The sequence below is a fragment of the Palaemon carinicauda genome, chromosome 4 (genome assembly GCF_036898095.1).
Source record: "Palaemon carinicauda isolate YSFRI2023 chromosome 4, ASM3689809v2, whole genome shotgun sequence".
Lineage (NCBI taxonomy): Eukaryota > Metazoa > Arthropoda > Malacostraca > Decapoda > Palaemonidae > Palaemon > Palaemon carinicauda.
Genome location: NC_090728.1, coordinates 90,142,703 through 90,164,787, shown reverse-complemented (window position 1 = coordinate 90,164,787; position 22,085 = coordinate 90,142,703). Strand labels below are relative to the sequence as shown.

Below are 22,085 nucleotides of genomic sequence, written 5' to 3'. Positions count from 1 at the left end.
TTATACTGTAGAACATACATATCTAATGGAAGACCTTAAAGCTGTGGGCATCGTAGAACGAGCATATGACTGGTTTGTGAGTTATCTTGAAAACCGCAAAGTTAAAGTAGTAATATCAAATGTTGAATCTGAGACAAGAAAACTAACCAAAGGGGTGCCTCATGGCAGTGTACTAGGTCTTCTTCTGTTTGAAATTTACACGATTGAATTGGCAAATATACTTGAAACTCACAGAGATAAGTTTAAAATATACGCTGATGATACACAATTCTATTTCCAAATCGAATCAGTTAATGAAGCTAAAATAAAAATACATGAAATAATGAATGACATTAAGGCTTGGATGTTAACAAAAAAGCTCAAGCTCAATGAAGATAAAAGTGAATGTATTATTTTTGGAAATGAAAAAGATCTAAAAAGAATCGAATGCTTCCTAAGAATTGAAATAGGTCAATCGATCATTGACCTAAAGAAATCTGTCAGAAATCTTGGAGTAATCATGGATGATAGACTGACAATGAATGAACATATAAATGATATGGTAAGAAATTGTAACTATCATATTAGCATTTATTAGTAAATACTTAGATGAAAAATCTATGGCCATACTCATTAATCACCACATATTTTCAAGAATTGATTACTGCAACTCACTGTTTTATGGCTTACCAAATTATCAGCTGAAGAAAATTCAGAGTACAAAACAGAGCCGCTAGATTAATAAAAGGACTACACAATAGTGAAAGAGTTACCCCTGCACTAATTGAATTACACTGGCTGCCGGTAAAGGCGAGAATTGAATACAAGCTACTCTTACTAACGTTTAAGATACTGAACCAAAATATCTAAAAGAATGCCTGAACAAACTAGAACTAGAAACAAATGTTAACATAAGACATATGAGTGACAAACATAGGCTATCTGAAGAAAGAACAAATAGTAAATTTGGTGAAAGGGTTTTTAGCTACTGTGCGCCTAGACATTATAATAAACTGCCAACTGAAATGAAGGACCTAAAGGGAGCAATTGAATTTAAGAAGAAACTAAAGACATTAATTTTCACAAGATCATATGATTTGGAAGATGCTACAATCAAAGAATTGTATAAGTTATAATGAAAATGTTTCGTTAGATGATTGATATATTCCCGCCCGAGTAGTTCACTCGACTTCAGTGGAGGGTTGGATTTAAACCCAAAACAAGTAAACAAGTATATTACAGTCCTCGTATCATCATATGCAATATACCTCAAAAATTAAAAATTAATTTTTTTTTCTGAGCCATAAAATCAGATTTAGATATGATATGGATAAATGTAATAAAAATAAGTATTTCATAAGTTTATTCATATACTATTTAGTAATACAATACACTATCTCGTTTCACATTAAAAAAAACTCAACCGGAATTTGTGTGAAAGTATAAAACAACATTGTTCTGTAACTGGAATACAAACCTTTAGTTATTTATATGGGTATTAAGGATGAGCTATTAATATGGGTATTACTTTCGGAAGAGCTGAAAGGACGAGCTATTAGAAAATTAGTGAGGGTTAACCACCCGTCCTGCTAGTTTTTTTTTTTTTTTTGGGGGGGGGGGTTGGGGGGGTGGGGGGGGGGTTAGTAACTACCCCATCTCGCTCACACACCGGTAAATCAGTGTTTCCACTTTAGGGGAAAATACCCCATTTTAGGGGAATCAGGTGGTGTTTAGGGTTGAGCCTAGGGGAATCCTAAAAAGGTCGAAATCTAGGGGAATTTGGATGTCTTTAGGGTTAATTGTTTATTTTCTAGGGTGTTATAAGATTCTCTCGATGAATATGAAAAATTCCTATTTTTTCATTTTTCTTAGTTCATGAACAAGAAAATATTATTATAAAAAAGGTAAAGAGGGGCCGTTCTAAAGACAAAGGCTTCTCTCTCCCACCGAGTCCGACGAGAAGCAAATGTTGGTGGCTTTCCAAACATAAACAAACAGAGAAGAGAACACATGTGAGCGGTGAATCGATCAGTCGATCATCGATGGGCAGCAGGCATTTTGTATGGTCATTAAATTTTGCTGGTGTATTGATATAACATCGCTACATCGGCCTGGATGATTTGAGCAGTCGTTCCCCTTACAAAACCCAGGTAAGTGAAAATTAAGCTTTTTAGAATCATATAATTGAATGAAGTACAGTATAGGGCGAAATGGAACTGAATTACTGATCCTATCTATGTTGTCCACCATTCGTATGCCTGGAGGCCTTCCTGAGGCTACCTGTTGACATGCAAGTATGAACTTAGATAATTTGCAATGTTTTGGGTAAAAGTTAAAAGTGCGGGGGACACCCGGGTATTTCACATTACGATTGTTGCCGCTTCAGCCTCTAGGTCTACCCTAAAGGCCTAAACCTACAAGTTTGTAGGGTGTTACTTTTCGACTTCTTTAGGGATCATATTCGTGCTTCTTTTTATTTGTTAGCTTAATCTTACTAATAGCTCTGCACAATGGAGGGACATAATTATTAGCCTAGCCTAGAGTACACCATAATAGCCTATGTTTAAGCTTACAGTAGTGGTAGGCTAGTGATTTTAGTTTATCAAACCAAAAACTACAGTTGTTATGGGGATTTAGGCCAGCTTAGGTTAGGTTTTGCTTTTAATATAGGGTAAACAACCGCAGACGATCGATCATGTAGCCAGGCCTTATTCACTCGATATTTAATTGTTGAAACAAGGTATGAATACTTACTTTAGGAAAAGCCAAATTTGAGAGGAAAAATAATTTATTTGATTTCGGTATTATCTGCTAGTTTATAATCTTGGATTTCTTCTGTTTATATATATATGAATGTTATTATGTATAAAAAGATGATGTTTGTTTCTTTGTTATTGTGGGATCCTTTTATAGTTTTTAGAGGGGTCCCAAAATACTTTGCTACAACTCTGCTGTACATAGGGTATAGCCTACCACTGAATACTATAAATTTGTCATAAAATGAATAGAAAAATAGTATATATATATTCTCACTCAGGTACTTTAAGATGAATTATAAGTCTGATGAATCTCCCCCATCAACACCCACCAAGAAAGCGAGAACAGTCACAAAAGGGAAGGTCTATAGACAAAAATGGAGAGAGTGCTGGACGTCAGACCCCCAGTTCTCTGGATGGTTATCAAAATCCTCAAGATCAACGTCCTCAAAACATCTTGCGTTTTGTGGGATATGCAACATGGACTTACAGTGTAGCAAATCTGACATTATTAGGCATGCTTCCAGTCAGAGGCATAAAAATATATCAATGCAGAAGGTTAATAATAAATCTCTTGCAATCTTTTTGTTAAGTAATGATCCATTGGACAAGTCTGCTAAGAAAATAGAACTCAAACTTTGTGCTTTCCTGGCAGAGCACTACTTGCCAATATCTCTGTGTGAGCCCATGTTGTTGTTATTATGAGACTTATTTCTCAATGAAGATGCCTTGAAAAGAGTCTGCCTAGGAAAACAGAGAGCATCAAATATTATTTGTCAGGTATTTGGTAAGCATTTGTTACAGGATTTGTGTTTTAAAGGAGAGAATGTTTTCAGTCATAATAGATGAAACTACTGATAAAAGTACTACTAAGCAAATGAGCATTATTGTGCAGTATTGGGAGGATAATAAAATGCATAATTCTTTCCTAGATCTTGTGGAGATTCATGAGAATTCTGCTAATGGTTTGGTCAAAGCTTTAATACAGTCACTAGAAACCAAGGAGATTCCTTTAGAGAATATTGTAGCATTCTGTTCAGACACAACTAATATCATGATGGGGGAGAAACATTCTCTTGCGACCATTTTAAGAGAATTATTGCCGAATGTTATAATAGTAAAGTGTTCGTGCCATCTTATTCACCTGTGTGCATCATATGCTTGCCTAAAGCTACCTAAATCCCTTGAGGATCTTTGTCGCAATATACATACACATTTCAGTTTAAGTTCAAAGCGACAAGATTCTCTGAAAAAATTTCAGAATTTTGTAGGTGCAGCTCCTCAAAAAATTCTAGGTCCAGGGCAGTCCAGGTGGCTTTCCTTGGAAAACTGCGCCAAACGATTACTGGAACAATGGGAGGCTCTCAGATTATATTTCACTGATGTTGCGTTTACAGATCCAACAGACAGTAATGATGCCATTCTGCAATCTCTCAATAATAAGTTTACCCTTGCCTATTTAGAATTTTTGTCATATAACTTAAGTCGCCTCAATAGTTTCAATACACAATTTCAATCAGAGATTCCAATTTTTGTCTTAAAAAAGAAGTTAAAAATTTAATAAGGAGTATATGCTCAGATTTTATGAGCATTCCATATGTTAAAAAGTGTGATATACATGCACTGGATCCAAAGCATCCATTATTTTCATCAAGTATTGTGTCAGCTGAAAACATACTGTATATTTAGGAGTGTTGGCAATGGAGACAATGATAGGGTTAAAACAAAAAAGCAGTGCCCATGATATAAAAATATTTTATGAAAGTTGTTTGAATTTTCTTATTGAATCTGTAAAGCAGATTCAAAATAGATTCTCCCTTAGTGAGCCTATTCACGCAATAGTTCAGTGTTTGAATTCAATGAATGCTGCTAATCTTAAGCCTAAATCACTGGCATTTGTCTTTGATGCTATACCACAGCTGTATAAATAAGCAGATAGAAACAAGACAGATGAAGAGTGGGGATCCCATTGTTTCAGTGATGAGTTGAATGGCCAGGTACCATGTTTACAGTACTGGGATATTGTATTAAACAAGAAAAATGCTGCAAACCTTCCATGCTTTCCAAATTTAAGGGTTGTTATCTCTGTATTGTTATCTTTATCATTTTCTAATGCTAGTGTGGAGAGATTTTCTAGTAAATTTAATCTGACAAAAACCCCACAGAGGACTAGGTTGAAAAATGAAACACTTTGGTTTAATGCACATGGTTTACCATGTAAGTAATAAAGGTATAACTACAGATGGTCTCAGGATTGATGACCGAATGGTTTCAGCAGTTAGGGCAGTACAGAGTATTGCAACATGTAATGACAGCAACAGGGATGTTTAGATGAAAGTTCACTGTAGATTATGATGATGTGAGGCAGATCATTTGCATAGCAATAAATAACAATTTTTACAGTATGCATATATGATATGACCATAAATGTAGTTTATGCTATTCCTTATGAAGAATTAAAGTTTTGCTCCCTAACAGTTTCATGGATATTGGATTTTTGCTAAAGTCAGTGATAATTGATACAAAATACTTTATGCTCAAACACTGTGTGGTACTGTTTCAAAGATAGTGTTAAGGTAATAATGGTTTTGGGCATATCTTGACAGGGAAAGTAGTTTTACATTTTGCTGAAGTCAGTAATTATTGGTGTAAACTAGTTACTTCATAACCCCTGTGTAGTACTGTTTCACAGGACTAAGGGCACAATATTGGCTTTTATATGGAAAGAATAATCTTGTAATATATTGCAGATGTTACATGTCATTGGAAATAATGGTACTGTGTATATTTACTGTAGGCATATATGTGATAATGCTGCTGCAATCATATGGTACTGCATATGTGATATTTACTGTCGGCTTATATGTGATACTGCTGCAAAGATAGTGTCAAGTATTTATTTTTCTATGCATATCCCTTTAATAAAAGTGAACGTTGTGTTTATTTTGTGATTCTTTTATTCATATATAAGTCACATAAGGATGCCACTAAGTTGAAAGTAAATTATTTACTGTAGGCTTATATGTGATAATGCTGCAAAGATAGAGTTAAGTATTTATTTTTCTATGCATATCACTTTAATAAAGAATAAAGTGAACGTTGTGCTTTATTTTGTGATTCTTTTCTACATATATCAGTCATATGTCACCAAGTTGAAAGTAAACTATGGTGCCATTATTATAGGCCAGAAGTGCAATTACTTTATTTATGAAAAATTACATTATTATGTTTTTGTTAGAGATTATTTTCTTACTACTGTGAATGAGAGAAATAATAAAATTTCCAATGTATACACCAATATATTGTATTTTTACCAATGTTACCCTATCTTTATTGATAATTCTGAAGAATAACTCCACATGGACTGCAAGGAACGTAACCGAGAATACAACATCCACTAGGGATTGTGGCGTCCAATGTATTTCCCCGTGTTTAGTACTGGCCCCTGGTGCTTAATTACATTCGACCACCTAAAAATAACGGTAAATTCTTAATAAGCAACTCAAATACTATAGGAAACTGTAATTTTCAAATACCCGGCGCGGAGTTATCATTAAGATTTATCCCTCTATTGATTTAGGGGAATCCGTCCCAATCTAGGGGAATTTGAGGCCCAGATCTAGGGTAAAATAAATTCAGACCGTGGAAACCCTGCGGTAAATCCGGTAATTATACTTCACTTTGCTTTCGGCTCGGACGATGGACGGTTGCTACTGCTCTTCATCCGATCTTTTTGGACTGCCATTAATCATTTTATGTTTTCTCTTCCAGATTATGTTTGTTTGCGTCTGTGAGTGCCCTTGCCTGCCGGTCATGCACACCTGCCCTGGCCCCAACGGCCTTTCCTGCTGTATCTTAGTCATCCGAGGATACCGATCATCACTGTCTGTGTCCGGCTTGTCGCGGCCAGCGTTGTACGGAGGATAGTAGGTGTATTGAGTGTCTGGAGTGGTCTGCCTCCCATTGGGAAAAGTTTGGGCGATGACGGAAGAAGTTGTCTAGAAGGGACTCTTCTCCTTCGAAGGTTTCTTCGAAACAGAAGAAAGCCAAAGCAGCTTCTTCCGCTTCCCAACTTTCCTCCGAAGCTTCTACCCCTCGGGAATTGATCGAATAGTAGCGTTGACCCTTTAACTCCTGGTCAACCTCGGTCGTCGAGAGACGGTGTCGCCTCCCCTAGCTAAGCAGCCCTGTCTCTCCCCCTTGTAGAGACCTTGCCTTTTTCTCTGTGGAGAATTATATTTGTTCTGTAACTGGAATACAAACCTTAGCTATTTATTAAGGGTATTACTTTCGGCGTAGCTGAAATGACGAGCCATTAAAATTTAGCGAGGATTAACTACCCACACCGCTAGTTAGGGGGGTAGGGGGAGTAGCTTGCTACCACTCCCACTCACACACTGGTAATTTAGCTTGCTTTACTTTTGGCTCGGATGGAGAGCTGTTGTTACCGCTCTTCCTCCTCGCCTATTCTGGACTGCCATTAATTTTTGTCTTTTAAATTTTTCTTATAATTATATATATATAATAAAACATTCTTAAAGTTTATGTATATATATATATATATACTGTATATATATACTGTATATATATATATATATATATATATATATATATATATATATATATATATATATATATATATATATATATATATATATATATATTTCGTGGCCGAATGGGTTAGTCACTGTCTATATAAGCTTGCCGACCAGGGTTCGATTCCCGGCCGGAGCCAAGCTCTTGTCTTTGTGAGATTTCGCCTGGGGCTCTGATCCCGAGGTCGTTAAGAGAATCCAGACATTAATATATCAAAAATATATATGGCTTATTTGAATATGAAAAACACGTAAAAATGTGCAAAATTTATCATATATATATATATGTATATATATATAGAAATAGAAATTTCGTAAGTTTCCTGTTCAGTGTTTGTGCTGTGCGTGATACATACTGTATACGACAATTTCTCAAGACTCTTGCGCAAGGCCAGGGAACCTTCCCTTCCGACCTCTCCCCCCCTTGTCCATCGGTCTTCCCGTCAGCATGTAACTACCGTTGACTCTGCTGCCGCCGCAGGGGAATAGTCATCGTTTGCACCCTCCTCGTTCAACTGTTGTCTTCCCCTTTCCCTCTTCCTACGGGAAACATGGATTACTGAGCGAAGGGAGTGTGGCCTCTTAGAGATTGACTACGATCTTTCTCTTCTCAAGACCGTTCACCTTTCATGGGCCTCCGACAGCGTATTAACGGTGGGAACACCTTTCCCATTCACAGGTTAGGTTGTGCTTCCGATTGTTTTTCTCTAATTATTTAAATGAAATTATAATTGTTTGTAATTTTAACTTTTCAACTTCTCTGTGGGGGAATACTTTCCTTTGGAGGATCAGTGGTTCTCTCTACTAGTGAATATTTTTAGCTGATTTAAATAGTTGTAATTCTTGTTTTATTACAGTTACTCTCCGGCCCCTTCTCCCGTCAATGTCGACTGGGGAAGGAAGGGCGCAATACGTATTTTATGTTTGTTCCCTCGGTGGTTCTGTTCATGCCAGGGGAATATGCTGTCATTGCCATCCCTCAGAGGACGTCATCATGGGCGTCATCCCTTCTCTTAGAAGTACGCCCGTGGCAACACCTGATCAGCACATCATCTTCGAGGAATGGTTGTTTCCCCCTTCCGAGGGAGAACTTCCTGCATCTTAATCACTTCATCAACTCAGACTGCTGTTGCTGTCTTCGCCTAGACTACCCTCCCCCGTTGCTGAGTCTCTCTTCCTTCAGGGGCGGAGCATAGTCTAAGGCGAGTCCCTCCTGCGAAGTGATCACCTCTCTCGTTCGCAAGAGGGGCCACTCATAGAGACTCCTCTTCGTAGGATCGCTACTGCTGAAGGTCATGGGCGTCATCTGTTCCTGAACCTTCTCCTGACGACGCTGCAGTGGATGTTCGCCCTTCCAAAGGGCACATCCCAGTTCCTGATTGTCCTACCAGCTGACCTGCCAACCAACCAGAGCAACCTTGCACTACAGCTAGTCCTTGGACTTCGGTCCTGGACTCCTCTGTGGATCGTTCACGACCTCCATCGGTGGATGTATGCCCTTCCAAAGGGCACATCCCAGTTCCTGATCGTCCTGCCAACTGACCCTCTGACCTACCAGCGCAACCTAGCGCTGCAGTTAGTCCTTGGACTTCGGTCCTGGACTCTTCTGTGGATAATTCGCGATCCCCATCGGTGGATGTTCAAAGGGCACATTTCAGTCCCTGATCATCCTCCCAGCTGACCGGCCGACCTACCAGCCCAACACAACTTCGGTGTCCTGCTCGCCAATGATCTCCTGCACCTGCGCGCCAGCGTTCTCCTACGTGCCCGCGCTCTCATGCGCGCCAGCATTCTCTTGCGCTCCATCACGCTCCCACACCATCGTTGTCCTACGCGCCAACGATCTCTGCGCACCAGCATTCGCCTGCGTGCCATCGTTGTCCTAAGCGCCGGCGCTCTCCTGCCCGCCAACAATCTCTGCGCACCAGTGTTCCCCTGCGTGCCAACGATCTCTGTTCACCAGCGCTTCCTGTGGCCTAGCGACTTTTTCCTGAGCTTGCATACTCTGGGCTGGGTAATAATTAATTTCCCTAGCCTAGGTTAGGCAGGCTTAGGGATTCTGTTTCTTTATAGTTTAGGACGGCTTGATGATGCCGGCCCTTTTACTGTACTAGCCCACCCTAGGCTGGAGAATGTACTCTCCTTATACCTGGGGCGGTGCCGGTACTGAAACAGAGTCCCCTTGTTAGAGTGCTGGGGAAGGCTCACGCCAACCCCTTACACTCCTTACACAGGACCCTTTCCCGGCCCTCCCTCTGTCCTTTGGTGGTGGCCTAGCCATCACACCCCTGTGTCCGCTGTCCTACAATCTCATCAGGTGCCGGTGGATTGTAAGGTCGGCCTGGTCTTTCGCCTGCTGGGCCGAGCCGTTCAGCTTCCCCCGCGCAAATGTTGCTCTGGGATAGCCATGCGGCAGGTCTAGCTGCTGGCGGGAGACCTCCCTGCTGTTTTAGAGGGTTCTTCGGTCCTCCCCTGGACCGCCACCCGCAGCCCTACCTGACTGATACCGGCAGAGCTGTGGCTGGATGGAAGCCTGATCATGATATGTTCTCCCCTTCCATTTGAACCCTCCTTCCAGAGGAAGGCGGTGTTATGGTGGCGAAGCAGGTGCCCTTCGTTCTCCTTCACTCACTGCTTTCTCTCTCTCTCTCTCTCTCCGGGCTAGTGCTGTCAATTACGTTGACTGCCGGCCACCAACCCCGCCGGCAGAAGGCAGGCGGGGTCAGTGGTCGGACTCCTCGGCTCACTGTCACGCCAACTCTGCCGGCAACAGCCGGCAGTGTAGCCTAGGTCACTGCCCAGTCACATAGTATGATGGCAGGTTTGGTATGGCTTCAGCCAGTTGCTTTCCGGCAGCCGGCGGTCGCCAGCTTTTCGGTGGCCCACCGGCAATGCATGAGGTTTCTACTTTACCCTGCCACATAGAATGATGGCTGGGGTGGGTTGCCCTCTGCCGGAGGTCCGCCAGTGGACCTCTGGCAGTCTGGCGGGCCACCGATATGCCGGCGGACCAACGGCCCCACATATATTTACAGTATTGTGCCAGTGAACTGTCCTCTTGCACTAGTCTTGCCGTCAGTACGCCGGAAATATCTGTTGTATGGATGTATACAATAGCCAGTACATCTGTGGTATAGAACATACCTTAGACAGAAAACTATAGTATATAGTTATATATTAGATAAAATTTCTAGCACACTCTGTGCATCCACGCACAGTCCCTTGCAAAGACCTACCTGAATTGGGGATTAATAACTCCCTCTTCTTTAAGCTGATTGTTCATCGGCTCCCCTTAATTCCACTATTAATTCCTTGGAAGCGGTGTTGCTTAGGCTACTCTACCCCTATGGGCTAGATTCTTCCTTCGGGCCTCCCTCGATGGGCGTCCTAGAATTAATAAGTGGGGAAGGGTCGCGGCAACTGGCTGGGCGGGATTCACAAGTATGTGTCTTTCCTACTTCAATTCCAGCTTACCTATCCTAAGCTTACACTTGGAAAGGAATCTTATATTATATAATTAAGATTAAACTAAGATTAATCTAAGATTAATTTAAGTCTAGCATGATAGACTTCCACATACTCATGTACCTTTCCTTACAGGAGGAGTACATCCGGTGAGAGAGCGCCTTCTGCAGCGTTCGGCACCGGGACTTCTACAGCCATCTGGCGTGCCGGATGCATGCCAGCTGCTCTCTCACCAAGGGGTCTCTGAGGTACTGGGACCCGCAGGTGTGCACTACGTGCAAGGAACTGGTCAATGAGGGGTTTGAGACTCCCCAGTCTGTGGAGTCAAGAGACATCGCCCGGGAGAAACTACGCAAGTGGGTGCGTGTTTTCCAGAAGAACGCCACGGGGCCTTACCTTCCCAACGAGCGGATGAGGGCCATGCTCTTCCCTAAGGCGTCTACGGATGCCGTAATCCCTCGACCTGAGATCCCATGCTTCCAGCTGACGGTCAATTTCGACGTATTGAACGCATAGAAAGACATCCACATAGAGGAGGAAAGGATGTCAGAGGTGTCAGACACCACTGAGAAGACCCTTCTGGCCGAGGGTCGTGAAGAGGAGTCTACGGTGGGTCCTGAATCCGAGGAAGAGGATGTTGCCTCGGCCTCCGTGTCGTCGGTTATGGCCTCGGAACCCATTCCCTCTACGTCCTCCACTCCTCTGCCCACAAAGCCGGACAATTCCATGGCTAATTTTCAAGCCATGATGGCGATCCTCGAGGAGAGGTTCAAACAGAGGGACGAAGATTTCAAGAAGGAAATCCTTCGCTTGACACTTCAACGCGGGCCTCAGAAGAGGCTCAATGTCAAGGAACTTCCCACCTGCTCCGTGACCAACCCATGGAAGCATGCCAAGTACATGCCCATCACCAGCGGGAGGATCGTGATCTCGGACAAGCTAGGCGCTGTCCCCCTTGAAGAGGTGGAATTCTGGTGTAGCTTCGAGTCGTACCCGGATTGCTTTGTATGACTCAAGTCGGAACCCGTTTCCAAGGAGGAAACAGAGCCGAAGTAGGTCATCGTGTTTGACCATGCAAAGGGTCAATCCCTGCTAGCAGGTTGCCTGAAGGACAGGGGCTACACCAATTCTAAGGTGCCAGCCCTTAGCAAGAAACACCAGTCTTTTCTTGCTCCCAATACAATGGTCTTCCCCTTCGCGGAGAAGTCCTTCCAGGCAGTATTAAAGGCGGTGGAGGCGGGGAAACCTTGCCCTACATTGGAGGAATGTAGGCCACTCTCCCTCGCCTTACCCCCCGATGACAAGGACTGGAAGGACATCCAGTTGACCTTCTCGGTTGGGAAGTTGGAGGCCGACATCGCTGGACGTCAGTTCAGCGAGAACCTCCCCAAACTATCAGAGTTTCTCCTTCGCTGACAACAGGATACAAAAGAGAGGCTGGCTGCCACTCTCTCCCTCCAGGTGATCATCCAAAACCCACTTGGCAACTCTGACGAAGGACTTCTATAACTTCGTCAGAGCACGGAGGGCCTGCAGGGAGTTCGTGTTTACATCAGCCACGATTAAACACGAACCGAGGAAGTTGATTGCCTCCAACATTTGGGGAAAGGATCTCTTCCCCAATGACTTGGTCAAGGAGATTGTCGACAAGGAAAATAGGAACCTTCTCCGAAAGTGGGGCATGTCGTCGAAGAGGAAGTCTTCTCCGGATGAAGGTCCCTAACCGAAGAAGAAGTCCAAGAGACTAAGGACGCAGCCTCGACAGGCGAAACATCAACTTCCCGCGGCAGCAGCTCCCCAGTTGGTGGCGCAGCCCCAACAAACCTTCCAACTGGTACCCCAGCCTGTGGTGACTCAATCACCAGCCTTCACGCCTGCCTACGAGAGGCAGACTACTACCTTTTGTGCTAAAGATAGAGGCTCTAGGAGAGACTCCTCTAGATGTCCCTCCAGAGGGAGAGGAGGCAGGGGAGCAAGCGGTCGAGGTGGCAAGCCCTCCGGACACCAGAAGCAATGAGTTGCTCCCGGTAGGAGGAAGACTCCGTCTCTTCTGGGATCGTTGGACCTTCGATCCCTGGGCTCACAGCATCATCAAGAACGGACCAGGCTGGAGCTGGAGGACAGCGCCACAAGCTTTCCCCCAATTCTTCCAACACTCCACCCCCGTTCTGGAAGAATACGTCTGAGAACTCTTGAACAAAAAGGTGATCAAGAGAGCAAAGTCCATCCGGTTCCAAGGAAGACTGTTCTGTTTTCCCAAGAAAGACTCCGACGAACTCAGGGTCATTCTGGACTTGTCCCCTGTCGACAAGTTCATCGAGAACAACAAGTTCAAGATGCTGACCCTTCAGCACATACGAGCCCTATTGCCCCGAAAGGCATACACAGTCTTGATAGACATGGCAGACGCCTGCTGGAACATTCCAATGAATCGCCAGACCTCCTCCTACCTAGGATTCAAGCTTCAAAGAAGACAGTACGTTTTCAGAGCCTTGCCCTTCAGGCTAAACATAGCCCCAAAGATCTTCACAAAGTTTACAGAAACAATCGTTCAACAACTACGCCTACAAGGCGTCCAGGTGATGGCTTACCTGGACGATTGGCTGGTGTGGGTAGCATCAGAAACGGAATGCCTGCACGCCTCCGAGAAGATGATCCAATTCCTGGAACATCTAGGATTCAAGATAAACACCAAAAAGTCTCGACTATCTCCAGCTCAGAAGTTCCAATGGCTAGGCATACATTGGGACCTTCGGTCACACCGTCTTTCCATTCCGCTAAAGAAGAGGAAGGAAATAGCAAGGTCTGTCAAGAGACTTCTCAAATCCAAACGGATTTCAAGACGACAACAGGAATGGGTGCTCGGCTCCCTCCAGTTCGCTTCAGTGACAGACCCAGTGCTAAGAGTACAGCTAAAAGATGCATCGGGAGTCTGGAGAAGATATGCATCAAACGCTCGAAGAGATCTCTAGAGACCACAACCGTCTCGGCTACAATCAGTCCTCAAGCCATGGTCGGAGGCCAAGAAGTTCAGGAGGTCCGTACCTCTGCAACTACCTCCATCCTGGGTCGTCATCCATACGGACACATCGCTATAAGGATGGGGGGGTCACTCCCATCAACGTCAAGTTCAAGGAATGTGGTCCCCTCTGTTCAAGACGTTTCACATCAACATCTTGGAGGCCATGGCAGTCTTTCTCACATTGAAGAGGCTGTCCCCACGTCCCTCAGTCCATATACGACTGACTCTGGACAGCACCGTAGTGGTCAGATGTCTGAATCGTCAGGGCTCAAGGTCGCCCCAACTCAACCAAGTGTTGTGGCCCATCTTCCTTCTGGCGGAGAAGAAAAGATGGCACCTCTCAGCAGTTCACCTTCAAGGGTTCCGTAACATGACGGCGGATGCTCTATCCAGGATAACTCTGATAGAGTCAGAATGGTCCCTAGACGCAGACTCATTCTCCTTCATCTCTCACCAAGTCCCGGAACTGCAGATTGACCTCTTGGCAACGAGCAATAACAAGAAACTTCCTCGCTACATGGCCCCATACGAGGACCCTCGACTGGAAGCGGTGGACATCATGTCCCCAGACTGGAACAGATGGACCAAGATTTACCTGTTCCCTCCTCCCAACCTCCTGCTAAAGGTCCTCACCAAGCTGAGATCCTTTCCTTTCAAGGAACAGTGGCCCTAGTGGCTCCCAAGTGGCCCCGGATCAACTGGTTCCCATTGATTCGGGGATTACAACCAAAGCTAATTCCCCTGCCGGACCCAGTTCTGTCCCAACAAGTTCAGAAGTTGACTGTCTTTGCTTCATTACAGAAAACCCGAGACCTTCCTCTCATGATTTTCTCTCCCTTGCCGTCAAGAAGAGGTTTGGGATCTCGAAGGGAAGTTTAGACTTCTTGGAGGAATATAAGACAAAATCTACTAGAAGGCAATATGAGTCATCATGGAAGAAATGGTTGGGCTTTGTCAAGGCGAGATATCCTAGAGAAATATCGATGGATTTCTGCTTGTCCTTTTTCATTCACATTCATGGACAAGGCTTAGCGGCTAACACGATTTCCACGTGTAAATTGCCCTTGACAAGACCCTTACTATACGCCTTCCAGATAGACCTGTCCAGCGAAATCTTTAACAAAGTGCCGAAGGCATGTGCTAGACTCAGACCTGCAGCCACTCCGAGACCTATCTCCTGGTCTCTTGATAAGTTGCTACATTTTGCCTTAGGTTTGAACAATGAGAGTTGCCCTCTGAAGGATTTGACTCAGAAAGTGATTTTCTTGTTTGCTCTAGCCTCGGGGGCTAGAGTTAGTGAAATTGTGGCATTATCAAGGGAAGAAGGCCAAATTCAGTTCGCAGAAACAGGCGAACTCACCTTCCTTCCTGACCCAACGTTTCTCGCCAAGAACGAGCTACCCACTAAGAGATGGGGTCCCTGGAGAATCTGCCCTGTGAAGGAAGATATCTCCCTGTGTCCAGTGGAGTCTAAAGGTCTATCTTCGCAGAACTTCAGACTTCGGTGGAGGACAGCTCTTTAAAGTAGAAACATCGGGTTCCGACTTGTCACTTAAACAACTAAGGGCGAAGATCACCTACTTCATTCGCAGAGCGGATCCTGACAGTACACCAGCAGGTCACGATCTTAGGAAAGTAGTCTCTTCCTTGAATTTCTTCCAATCAATGGATTTCGAGAGTCTTCGCTCGTTTACAAGATGGAAGTCATCCAGAGTGTTCTTTAAACACTATGCGAAGCAGGTGCAAGAGGTGAAACACTTTGTGGTAGCGGCAGGTAGTGTGCTAAAACCTGCGGCTTAGTGCTGCGGAGAACAGTGAGTTATATGGGACTCTAATTCTAAGGGTGTCTGTGTTGACACTAGTGCGGAACATAGTGAAATTTGTGTTACCATGGTGACACCACAGACTGTTCTAATATACTGAGGTGATGTTACACAGACTGAACACTTGTGCCACGTGTTTATGACATGAAGTGTATACTGTATAAAGACATTCTCAGAAAGACATTACAATTCCTATGGAATTGACATGCGTGGGTGGCCAGTTTCCTTTTCAGGTACCACGATCATTTCTGTCTATGTTCCAAGTCTATGTAATTTATTTGTATTTTCAATTGCAGCTTTACATTATAATTTATGCATGCTAATTCTTATTCATTGTTAATAGATAGATTTAATGGTTTTCGTGCGTCTTATTTCGCCCTAACATTATAATAAAATCTGTTTGCGAGTATTATTATACCCTCTACTCTGCATGGTGTGCTTAAACAATAGTATTCTATTGTCCTACGCTTAAACAAACCCATCTGGCTTGGTGTAACTTGTTCCGACATGTGATACATACTCTATCTATCACCTTGCTCCCAGACCGGCAGGTCCTTCTCGATGCTGGATGGGTTCCATTTACCATGCAACTTCGAGACTTTCCAGAGACCAATTGGACTCTTCCCTGCAGGGGGGCAGGAAGCAGTAACATAGTACATGCTTAGCTGAAAACGAATTTTGAGCGAAGCAAAAAATCTATTTTTGGGTGAAAGAGCCATGTCATCCTGATGGAAGTTCCTTCATTAGTAGCTTCCTAAGTTATATGTGACTACAGTGATATATCCCAGAGAATTTACCGAAGGTACCAAGAATTCTAACTCCTGGAGCGAGTATCCCTTAAATTTCACCAAGGGATATCGCGTAAGGACGTATCTTGACACATCTCATAGCTATTTACACCCCGAATAGCCTTTCACTTCGAGAGGGAAAGTGGCAAGAAAAATAGGAGAGTCGTTAAAGAGGTAAAAAAACTCGACTCTCCTAACGTACTGTAAATAGTTCGGCCAATCGCCACCGTACGGCGCCACCAAACCATTCTTTCGTTTGTAGCTTTGCTGACCAGTATTTTCCCTGTGTTATCTCGCTATTTTCGAAGCTTTTCTTCATTATTATGGATTCCCCAGCTTCATCAGCTTCTGGAAAGTTAAGTAATATCTTTTAATTGTGTAAATGTAAGCTCTTGCAAGTTTTGCTTTTCGATTGATATCGTAATTAACGTAACAAGAGTTGCTGCCGGCCAGATGGCGTCATGACGCGATCGTTCTTTTGTTCATTTAGTTAGCAAGAACGATATTCCCGGCATCTTTGCTTTAATAACTTTAGCTATTTAGTATTTTAGCTAGGGATTTTTATATTATGTCATTGTTGTCGTGAATTTGGCTATTATTTCGAGCCTCACGAGAGCTAGGCTTCTAGCCTAGGCACTTTCACACCTCATGCATGATATAACCTTCCTGGTAAAGTTGTATTGAAGCTCAGGCAATATTTTATACAATTAAGATATTACTGTTTCCTTTCCTCTTCCATAATAGTTTACTAGAGTTACGTAGAACGTTTCTCTAAGCTCTCTAGCTTAATAGCTTTAGTGCTTTAGTATACTTTATATGTCCCCATTACTCTTATATTGTCTTTTGGGGGGGGAGATAGATATCTCATTTTCCACCTTTAAGTCGATATTTTCTCTATGAGAATTAAGAGTAATTTCCTTTCCCTCTGATTAGCCTAGGCTATCCTCAGGTAATTTACTGTAACCTGTGGTTGGGTAAATTTTCTGGGGCGTTTCGTTTCCCTCTCCTTTTCTCTGAGCTGGCAACTGAGTAGCTTGTCAGCATTGAGTTTGGAGTTGGGGACGGGACATCAGAGTAAGTCTGGATTTATACCGGCAACTGAGTAGCTTGTCGGTATTCCAGTAGGGCTAGTTGCTGTTCAGGAGGCTAGCCTCCCTAGATCTTGTAGAGATTATTGTTTTACAATTTCCTCTTTATGAGTCTAGCAGACAGTCCTGTATTGGGGGTTCTTAACGGGAGGATAGGTTTCTTCCTTGTTTTGATCCCTGGTACGAGATTCTGTTCTCATGAGTTCGTTTTCGGACGTTCTCTCATTGCCTAACCCAACCTGGGGAATTGACTTCCCCTAGTTGAGGTTAATATGAGGACAGAATCCTTCAGGTTAAGTAATACCTTAGGGTATTGCTTTACTTATGGACTATTCACCCCTTCCCCGCTATCTCTTTCGTGTTGAGTGATCCAACACCCTTACGGCCGTGGTTCTACATAGGTTCCTCTGGACGTCTGTAGACCTGGCATGAGTTTTTCTGTCTGTGCCTGGTTAGGTCACTGACAGATAACCTCATATCTTTGAGAGATGGGATATGGTTGAGTGGAAGCCCGAATTGATTTCCCTCTTCCACTGGCACACTCTTTCAGGATGTGGACGACATAGATGATCCTTTGTCGTCTTCTATCCTTTTCTTTCCCTTTTACTGTCTATCATGGGCTATAGTCGGCAGTTAATTCTGCGGACAATTTGGGTTGGTTAGGCTAACAGTTTGCTGTAATCCCTTACCTTGGACATCGTTGATCGATAGCCGTTGGTACGCTAAAGGAATGGAGATGGCGGGGGGAGATGACGTCAGCAAGATGGCGACGAATATGACATCATCCGAGTGCTCATAACAGTAATGGAGGAGGAGAACTTTGTAACGTCTCCTCCTATATCTTGCCACTTGTTCCCCCCTCAAAGCGTAAACGCTATGTGGGGTGCAGATAGCTATGTGGCGTGTCAAGATACGTCCCCTGTTATTATGCGATATCCTAAAGGGCAACCTTGAGGGTACTCGCGCCAGAAGTTAGAATTCTGGAGATCTTTAGTTTAATTCTCTGGGAATATCCACTGTAGTCAAATATACCCTTAGGAAGCTACTAAAGGAACCTTCCATCAGGACGACATGGCTATCTCACCCAAAAATAGATTTTTCGCTTCACTCAAAATCTGTTTAAAGAGGGTCTAGATGGCTACTTTAAAATGGGGGCTCTTGTAGAAAATAGACACCCAGAAAAAAATTCTCTCAGGTCGTGCGCTTGATTACTGTAATGAAGTTTGTCCAAGTTATTTTAGGAAAATTTTAAGAAACAGGCAGAAACAAGCTTCTTTGGATGATTATTTTAGTAAGAGGCCTTCAGTAGAGGCAAACCAAGCGCCAGCTAAGAAATGAAAGAAAAGTGGCGGTGATGAAGAAAATACGTAGTGTAATTAAATTTAGAAAATAGAAAACTTAAAGTAAAAAGAAATCAGGAAAAGGAAAAAAATGGTATTTTCATTTTAGAATAAATTTTTAAATATACTTACCTGGTAGTTACATATATATAGCTTAATGCCACTGAATCGTCACGCTCACGGCAGAAATTCAAAATTCGCGGCAATCGCCGACAGGTGGCCAGGTGATCATACCTGTGCTCCCTCTATCCAGGTACCTGGAACCATTCCCATTTGTCCTCAGAAATTCCATGCCCCTGTTTTCAGAGGCGAGGAGGGAGGGACCTTTTATATATGTAACTACCAGGTAAAAATTTATTTTAAAATGAAAATACCATTTTTAAATATGTAACTTCCCTGGCACCCTAGCAGTACCAGCTGAACTCGGCTGAGTCCCTGGTTAGGCTGGAGGAACGTAGAGAGTAGAGGTCCCCTTTTTGTTTTGTTTCTTGTTGTCGGCTACCCCCCAAAATTGGGGGAAGTGCCTTTGGTATATGTATGTATGTATGTAACTTCCCTGGTAGTTACATATATATAGCTGATTGACACCATTGGTGGTGGGTTAGAAAACTGCAACAACGTCGGGAATTCGTATAATTATTAATCGCTACAAATTAGCTGTACCAATAATCTGGTTCCTACCTGATAAGGAAGCTGGCTTCATAGTTATCCTGCCTCATTTGCCTGCATTCCTTGAGAGACCCAGCGATCCACCCAGGGGGCTGTAAAAGTCTCAGTGGGGCTGCCACACGGTCCTTGACCTCAACATGACTAGACCACCACCCTTGCTATCCTGGCATAGCCATGGACAATGATCTGACCACCTGACCCAAAATCACACTAAAAACACACTCCATAAAACCTAACTTAGACTTGCATCCCAGACTGTGGAAGGTTGCAACAACCTTCATAGACAACCTGTGATATCAAGTTCAAGAAAAAGCAAGGCCATACAATAAAAGGTTATAGGTAAAGGCAGTAGTACCCTCTCCAAGTACGACGCCGAAGCCAACATACGGACCCAGGGAACAACAATCCTCATATTCGGTCTGTACCTCTTTAAGGTAACAATCTGTGAAGATTGACTTGCTTCGCCAGAATGTCGCTTCCAAAATTGATTTCATAGACTTGTTGTGTCTATAAGCCATCGAAGTCGCCACAGCTCTTACTTCACGTGGTTTGACTTTGAGGATTGGAAAGGTTTTCTTGTCACAGTTCTGGTGAGCTTCCCTTATTAAATCCTTTATAAAGAACGCCAGTGCATTCTTTGATAAGGGTAACGAAGGCTTCTTTACCGAGCACCAGAGGTTATCTGCCTATCCTCTCAGGTTTTTGGTCCTCTGCAGATAAAATTTTAGGGCTCTCACTGGACAAAGGCCTCTCTCCTTCTCCCGTCCTACTAAATGAGATAACCCTGGAATGGTAAAGGATCTGGGCCATGGTTACGAAGGGTTCTCGTTCTTGGCAAGAAAACCTAGTTGTAGAGAGCAGACTGCATTCTCTCCATTGAAGCACACCTTTTTGCTAATGGCTTGCAATTCTCCTATTCTCTTGGCTGTCGGCAACGCAACCAGGAATAGGGTCTTCTTAGTAAGATCCTTCCAAGAAGCCTTGTCGAGAGGTTCAAACCTGCTCGAGGTTAAAAACATCAGGACTGCATCCAAATTCCAAGAGGGGGTTGGGTTGTCCTTCCTCTTAACGGTCTCAAAGGATCTTATGAGGTCCGAGAGATCCTTGTCTCCTGACACGTCAATATGTCTGTGATGGAAGATGGTGGCTAGCATGCTGCGGTATCCCTTGATGGTAGATACTGCTAGTTTCTCTTGTGTTCTTAAATGTAACAGAAAATCTGTCAGTTGAGTTAGAGAGGTACTGGAAGAAGAAATGTTGTTAATTCTGCATCATTCTCTGAACACGTCCCACTTAGAATGATACACCTTGATTGTGGACGTCCTCCTCGCTCTCGCGATAGCTCTTGCAACTTCCCTCGAAAAGCCCTTCGCTCTTGCCAGTTTTTCATTAGTCGAAAGGCAGTTAGATTGAGAGCGAGGAGATTTTGATGGTATCTCTCTATGTGTGGCTGTCTGAGTAGATCGGTCCGACAAGGTAACGATCTGGAGGTGTCTACTAGCCACTCCATCACTTCTGTGATCCAGGGTCTCATGGGCCAAAACGGAGCTATCAGGGTCATGCGGGCGTTGTTTGACTCTCTGAACTTCTTCATGACTCTGTCTAGGATCTTGAATGGGGGAAGACGTACGTATCTAGTCCTACCCATTCCACGAGGAAGGCGTCCACTGCTACTGCTTCCTGGTCTGGGATTGGAGAGCAATAAACTGGTAACCTTTTTGTTCTCTGTGTCACAAAACGGTTCTCCCCACAGATTCCAAAGCCTGCTGCACACCTCATGATGTACAATCCACTCTGTAGTGAGAACCTGTCTTCCTCTTCTGAGAAGATCCGCTCCTGCATTCTTCTCTCCCTCTATGAAGCGGGTTATCAGAGTTATATTCCTCGCTTTTGCCCACAGTAGGAGATCTTTTGCTGCCTCATAAAGGGAATCTAAACGAGTGCCTCCCTGTTTCCTGATGTAGGCCAACGCTGTGGTGTTGTCTGCGTTGACCTGAACTAACTTGTTCTGGACTTCCTCCTGGAAGTGCATTAGTGCTAGATGAATGGCCACCAGCTCATTGACGTTTATATGCCATTCCTTCTGATGATCTTCCCACAGACCCAAGATCTCGCCCTTCTCCAGTGTTGTACCCCACCCCATGTCCGATGCTTCTGAATACAACACTAGGTCGGGGTTCTTCTGTTGAAGTTCAAGGCCTCCTAGGAGTTTGTTAGGGTCGTCCCACCAACTCAACTGATTCCTGATTCCCAGAGGGATCGGAATCCACGTCTCTAGGTCTTGGTCTCTTGTCCAATGTCTTGACAGATGGAATTGCAGTGGACGTAGATGAAGTCTTCCCAGGGATACGAATTGCTCAATCGAGGAGAGGGTTCCCAGGAGACTCATCCATTCCCTCACCGAGCAGTGAAGGCGTCAGTTGTAATTTGGCCAGATTTACAACCAGACCTAGCTGTTGCATCATGGTCATTGTTACTCGTAGATCCTCCAGACACTTTTCTTGCGATCTGGCTCTGATTAGCCAGTCGTCCAGGTACATTGATATTTGTACCCCTTTCA

The 22,085-nt window shown here is 43.7% G+C and overlaps 1 protein-coding gene across 1 annotated transcript; it reads right to left on the bottom strand.

Annotated features, from left to right (window-relative positions):
* Nucleotides 1–20,756: 20,756 nt before the first annotated feature.
* Nucleotides 20,757–21,668, bottom strand: LOC137639563 (uncharacterized). The gene has a single exon (XM_068371827.1). It carries the CDS (start codon nucleotides 21,666–21,668, stop codon nucleotides 20,757–20,759), a length of 912 nt encoding a protein of 303 aa, XP_068227928.1.
* Nucleotides 21,669–22,085: the final 417 nt, after the last annotated feature.